At 54.6% G+C, this 6,741-nt stretch overlaps 1 protein-coding gene across 1 annotated transcript in view; it reads left to right on the top strand.

Annotated features, from left to right (window-relative positions):
* Positions 1-5,272, top strand: part of MYRF (myelin regulatory factor) — a 38,676-nt gene extending 33,404 nt beyond the window's left edge. Inside the window, 6 exon segments of the mRNA XM_017728631.1 lie at positions 49-327; positions 422-509; positions 824-898; positions 1,028-1,130; positions 1,605-1,679; positions 1,897-5,272. Coding sequence (XP_017584120.1) covers positions 49-327; positions 422-509; positions 824-898; positions 1,028-1,130; positions 1,605-1,679; positions 1,897-1,983 — 707 coding nt within the window. The 3' untranslated portion in view covers positions 1,984-5,272.
* Positions 5,273-6,741: the final 1,469 nt, after the last annotated feature.

Raw genomic sequence — 6,741 nt, 5'->3', positions numbered from 1 at the left:
GTCCTCCCAGCCTCTCCCAGCACAACCTTCTCTCCCATTTTTCCACAGACCAAAGCCAGCCCTCCCTCCTGCCAGTGACAAATATCAAAGCCAAATCCAGGGGCATCGCCGGGAAATCCACCTCCTACACCAAGTGGCCAAAGACTCCTGACAGGTCTCAGAGCTTCAGCAGCCCCAATGCCAGCCCCTCCTCCCCCTTCTCCCACATCCAGGGCAAATCCAAGTACATCTCCAACCTCTCGCTCTCCCGCAGCAACTCCCGGCAGCAGCGCAGCCTCCGGCAGCCGGTGAGCGAGCGGCCCCGCACGGAGCAGCCCGGCACGGATGGTACGTGCATCCCACCTGCTCTCCCCTCCCAGCCTACTCCCTCGGGATTTTCCACCCTTTGCTGTTCCTAAACATCCTGTCCTCCCCCCGGCAGGGCCAAGCCCGGTGCTGCAATCCATCCGGATCCTGGAGATCAACCTGGCCATCCATTCCCAGTACTGCGCCGCTGCCGACGCCTGCAGGTGAGCGGGAAGGGCTGGCTGTGGCACCTTGGTGGCACTTCTGTGGCAGCAGCACTGTGGGAGCAGAAAATAGGAAAAATCTGGGAGTTTTTCCAAGACTTTTTTGGGTGTTTTCTGCCATCACCTCATGTCACTCCATGGGAAGAGGAGCTGGTGCTCCCAGCCTTCCCTCAGGGGTTGTGTTTGGTGGTGGGCTCATCCTTGGGACATTTGGGAAGTCCTCCACTCTGAATTCTCAGCCTGCCAGGGATTTTGGGTCCTGTCCCAGCCTTCCCACCGCCTGGTGACATCTAACGCCCTCTCTGTGTTCCCAGGACTGGGAATTTCAGCTACCGCATCCCTGTGAGCCAGCAGACAGCCGTGAACACCAACCTGACCCTGGAGATGAAGTGAGTGCCCGTGGATCGTGGATCATGTCCTTTGGGAGCCCCTGGAGTGGCTGATGTGGCCACGGTGTCTCCATGGGAATGGGACAGACGTTCCCCCTTCCAGGCTCTCATGGTGTCCTGTTTTCCCAGCTCCTCCTCCGCTGTGTCCATCTCCCTTTGTGGCCTTGTCTCCAGTGATCCCTGCCAGGATGCTGTGAGCGGGAACAGCTCCACCGACTCCATGGATGCACAGGTAGGGAGAAGGGGACAGCTCACAAAATACACATGGAACCCCTTGAGGCTGGAAAAGTCCAACCCTTCCCCCAGCACTGCCAAGGCCACCATGTCCCCAAGTGCCACATCCACGCTGCTTTTAAATCCCTCCAGGAATGGGGACTGCTCTGCTCTCCTGGGCAGCCCTTCCCATGAAGGAATTTTCCCTAATATCCAACTTAAACCTCCCCTGGAGCAGAGTCTGATCCCACCTGGCTGCCCCCTCCTGCCAGGGAGTTGTGGAGAGCCAGAAGGTCCCCGCAGAGCCTCCTTTTCTCCAGGCTGAGCCCCTTTCCCAGCTCCCAGAGCCCTTCCTCATCCCACTTGTGCTCCAGGAAATATCCGTGGGTCACTCCACGGTGCGAGGCCGTGGATTTCCTCACAAATCCGGCCTGGAGAACATTCCCCAAGCTTGTCCCTGACCTCATTCCAGCCCTCCTCCTTCCTTCCCCAGGACACCACGCACCGCTGGCCTCTGGTGATGCTGTCATTCCGGGAGTTTTCCTACCACTTCCGAGTGGCGCAGCCGGTGAGTACTCGCAGCTTGTCCAGGACCACGTGGCAGGAGGGAAGTGTGGGATCTATGAAATGTGGGAAACGCAGGTTTGGCAACCACGTGGCACCGAGAGCTTCCCACAGTCCTGTGGGTGGTGGGAGGACGATCTTTCCCTGCCCCAGCCTGTAATCCAGGCAGAATTCCGCCCTTGGAGTCGCACCCCTCTCTAAGCTGCTTTTCCCGTTCCCAGGGCCGAGCCGACTGCGGCGCTTCCCCGGAGCAGCTGGGACACCTCTTCACTGACTATTACTTCCAGTTCTACTGGCTCTGTGAGTGAGTCCCGGCAGCACCAGTGCCCTCTGCTTGGAGACAGGAGGGGGACTGGTGCCACTGGGAGCCTCCTGAATTCCCTGCTCCGCTGGCCCCCAGCCCCACCTCATCCCCGTGTCCTGCGGCGGCTCCGGAGCTGGAATGCTGGTGGCTGGAGACACTGAAGCTCAGCACACACAGGACCTAAAAGCCACCACCAGCCCTGTGGTGGCTCCCGGGGGGACCTCGCACCGATTCCCAGCATCCCACATCCCTCTCCTTCCCTTATGGGGATGTTTGTGTCCTCCTCCATCACTTCCCCTCCCCTTCCAACACTGGATTTGGAAGTAGCACACCAGACTGAGCGTGGACGGCTCTGCCACATCCCAGAGGGATGCTCCTTCCAGGGGTGGGAGCCCCATCCTGGTGTTCCCGATGTCCCACATCAGTTCTTCACAACACTGGAATTGCTTCAACACTGGAGCCCTTTCCGAGAGGCAAACGCTGGAGTTTGGCCTGGAAAGGAGGGCTGTGCCTGGATCTACTGGAAGTCGTACACTGGAGTTGCTGTTCCTTCTGCTCGGCCCAGGGCCACTTCCTGCAGACTTCCCAGAGACTCCCGGACCTGCCAACGGACACATTCCTCTGGGAACAACCGGAGAAGGAGCAGCTTTGACGTCATCCCCCCTCTTCTCTGTGCTCTTAAATCCCATATCCATGTGGGATATCCAGGTCTGGATGGATAAAACCCCCACTCAGGCTGCTGCTGGGGCCATGCCGTGCCTGGGGACTCTTGTCCCCAGGCCAGGGGTGACAAATGACCGGGACTCACCCATGTTAAGCGTGGTGGGATCCATTTTTGTCCGCTTGGAAGCGGCGTGTGCGGAGCTGCCTGGTTGGCTCTGGAGCCAATGCCAACCTCTGCCCAGATGTGCAGCCCTGGCAAAGCCTGGAGTTGCCCTGCAGAGCAAGGCTGAGTCCCTGGGAACACCGGGATCTGCATCCAGGCGGGATCTCTGCCTCGGGACCGGGGTGGTGTTCTCCCAAAAGTTGGGATGGCAGCGGCTGCAGGTTGTCCCTGCCCTCACGGAGTTGTGCTGGGGGGATTTGGGATATTTTACTGTTACAAGTCCTTAACTTGCTAAACTACTGAATTCTTGTGGGGTTTAAGCCGTAAAAAAGCGGGGAGTTCCTTCTGGCCTCATTGAGCCACGTGTGTCCCGTGGGAAAGCCCAGTGGCTCCCTGTGCTTCCTCCTCCCCGTCCTGCTCCTCGTGCTACGAAGGAGTTGTCTGTGTTCCTGGAGGCTCTGCCACCTCCAGGTTATTCCAAGATGGATTTCCCTGAGGAAACAGTGAGGGGGGAATGCCGCATGCTGATCCTAAGGACACTCTAAAGCTGCTCCGGAAAAACAAAGGTGGATTTTGTCCAGGTGAAGTGATGGTTCCTGGGCATGTCTGGTTTTATCTCCCGTCATCCCCCTCCTGAGCTTATCCCAGCAAAGCAGCCCTAGAATTCCCTTGGAGTTGGCATCTGCCCCCAAGAACTGTTTGTAGGGAAGGCCTGGAAGCAGCAAACACTGAATTACAGTTACTAAAAGCCACTGAATCCTGGGAAGCAGGGAATAGTGGGCAAGCGGGGAATTCCAAGCAGCCAAGCAGTTGGAAAACCCAATTTGGGGAAGCTCAGCAGAACAACAGGACGCCCCAAGGCTATGCACAAGCAGGGGGGCTCCGTGCTCAGCAGGATTCTCTGGTTTTCCCTGAAATTGGGAAGGAAACACCTGGATGTAGCTCAGCGCTCTTCCCTCCACCTGCCCTGAGTGGCTTTTCCTGGTTGTAAACTGGGAAGTGGCTTCCTTGGCAGGTTCATTGTCCCCTGGCAATCAGTGGCCCAGGCTGGCACGTCCTTCCTCAGGTGAGTGATGCCGAGCTGGGATAAAAGCCCCTGGAGGGGGAAACAGGGAATGTTGGGGGGCCAGAGCCTGCAATCACCCCCCCCTCAGCCCCCCAGTACATCCCACCCCACTCCTGAGGGAAGGAATCAATCAGCGGTGGCCCAGGAGGAGCTGGGATCTCTCAGGTGGCCCCAGGATGCTCAGCCATGGGATTTAGGGAAGATCCCCGACAAACCAAGTGCCTGGGGGCTCGGAAAAAACATCCCTAGTGCCTTTCTCCTTATGGAACAGCCCCAGGGAACCGTGTTTTCCCGCATAGATTCCCAAATGCTGCCTCAGAAACGCTGCCCCGGGCGGTTTAACTGGGATGTGGCGATTCCTGGAGTGCCGAGGCCAGCCCCACCCACACGGAGCTGGCAGCAATCCCTGGGATCAGGAGAGGACAGGGATTCAGGATGAAGTTTTTAGCGTCAGTAGTACCTTATGTCTTAAAGTGGCACAGGTTGCCCAGAGAAGTTTTGGATGCTCCGTCCCTGGAAGCGTTCCAGGACAGGCTGGATGGGTTTGGAGCTGCCTGGACTAGTGGGAGGTGTCCCTGCCCATGGCAGGGAGTGGGACTGGATGGGCTTTAAGGTCCCTTCCCACCCAAACCGTTCCAGGATTCCATGAAAAAAAGTCATCCATCGGCTGCTTCCCAGCGAGGCAGGAACAAGCTCAAAAGGGGTCCAGAATTCTAAAATGAAGGAGTCATGGAATTGCTTCCAGGCCCGTGGAAACAGCTGTGTGCATGGATTTCCCCCCAAAAACGCATCTCTGCCCTTTCCCTGTCCCCAATCAGTACCAAGAGAGTTCACAATCAGGCCTTTCCCTGCGTGCGACGGAGGGAGGAGGGAATTCTGAGCCGACCTCTCCAGCTTGGCGAAATCCCTCCCTATCCAGCGGCAAAGAGACATTCCTGGCAGGAAGGAAGACAAAAGGGTGGAAAACGAGGCTGTTTGGGAGTTGTTTCAAAAGCAAATTCCCAACTCTTCTGTCCTACTGTTGGAGCTTAAAGCCTGTAAATAGAGACTATGGCACCACTGGAAGAATTAAGGAAAAAACCACCACGTAAAGCACTAATTTTGTTGGTTTAAATGTTGCTGCCACAGCTTTAATCACTGTATTTTGCCAGCCAGTTTGTAGAGTTGCATTTGTAGCAGGTTATTATTGATTCCTGGTTTTTATTTGTGGGGAACAAGCGTGGTTTCCCTCTTTTCTTCCTGATTTATATTTATATTTTGCTGAATTTGAGGGCTGAGTCTCCGGATTCCCCGGATTTTTTTTGTTTTGTTTTGTTTTGTTTTGCTTATTTAGACTTTGTTTTATGCTGGAGGTAAATGTGCCCATATGAATAAAATATATAAATACTGCTTTGTATCCAAGGATGGCTCCTGGTGTCTTCCTCCCTTCCTAGGGAATAACTCAGATGAGTGGCTGTAGAACTGCCCACGGGATGGAGGAAATTCCTGGTCTGTAGTCGGTGGAAATTTCTGGATATGCCCAGCCATGGTTCTTTGGAATGGGGATAAAACGGAGAAAGGAAGGAGGGGAAAGAAAGGAAGATGGGAAAAGAAACTAGGAGGGGAAAATGAAGGAAGGAGGAGAAAACTGAAGAAAATAAAAAGGGAAAAGAAAGGTTAAATGGACAAGGGGAAAAGGAAAAAGAAAGCAGGAAGGACAAAGAAAGGAGGAAGAAGAAAAAAATGAGAAGGAAGAAAAGGAGGGAAAAAAGGAGAAAGGAAGAGGGGAAAAGAGGAGAAAGGAAGGAAAAACAAAGGAACAGGAAAATCTGCCTCTGCCCTATCATTGCTCACACGTCAGAGGGCAGGCTCAGATCCAGAAGGATCCAAAAGTCCACAGAAGGAAATCTGCCATCCCAAATAGGAAATCGGGGCTTGAACTGTGATGTGGAACTGGAGCTGTTTGAAAGCTGGGCTAAACTTCCAATCTGCCTCTTAAAGACCCATCAATCAATTCCTTGTTTCTAGGCCAGGCAGGTAGTTCAGGAATTAATGAAGGGCACATCCAACGAGGGGCCACAAAACTCCTGGTTGGGGATGAGAAGAGGCACAGCATTCCCAAAAAAAGGGGTGAGGGGATGCGATGGCAAAGGCGGCTGAGGACTTAAAAGCAGATTCAGGATTTCTTTTGCACAGCGTGGCTGCAGCAGGACACAAGGTGGCACTGCAACACTCGTGACCACACACAGCACTGCAATCTGGGATAACACTGGCCATATCCCAAGGCACCTGGATCTTGTGCCAACATGGAAAAAAAGGAGGCTCAGGGGAACCTTTTCACTCTCCGCAGCTTGCCCTGACAGGAGGGTGGAGCCAGGTAGGACTGGTCTCTTCTCCCAGGGAACAAGTGACAGGACAAGAGGAAACAGCCTCAAGCAGCACCAGGGGAGGTTTAGGTTGGGCATTAGGAAAAATTCCTTCATGGAAAGGGTTTTAGAGCACTGGAACAGGCTCCAGGCGTGGAGTCCCCATCCCTGGAGGGATTTAAAAGCCACGTGGATGTGGCACTTGGGGACAGGGGTTGGTGGTGGCCTTGGCAGTGCTGGAAGAATGGTTGGACTGGATGATCCTAGAGGGCCTTTCCACCCCCGTAATTCTATCCAAGCCATTTGGAAAAGCCAGGTGGAAAAAAAAAAAAAAAACCAAAAAACCAAAAAAAAAGAAGACAAACCAGGAGTTCCCAGGCAGGTGTGTCACAGAGCCACTTTTATTCACCTGTGGGTCACTGCCTGCCGCAGACCACACCTGCTCCAGGCGTTTTCTCGTTGAAATATAAAAGAAATATAAAAAGATCTTCCCCGAGTCGCCCATCCAGGCCCCCCGGGGCATTC

The sequence above is a fragment of the Corvus brachyrhynchos genome, unplaced genomic scaffold (assembly GCF_000691975.1).
Source record: "Corvus brachyrhynchos isolate BGI_N302 unplaced genomic scaffold, ASM69197v1 scaffold1103, whole genome shotgun sequence".
Lineage (NCBI taxonomy): Eukaryota > Metazoa > Chordata > Aves > Passeriformes > Corvidae > Corvus > Corvus brachyrhynchos.
The sequence above is the reverse complement of the archived record's forward strand: the minus strand, read 5'-3'. Positions and strand labels throughout refer to the sequence as shown.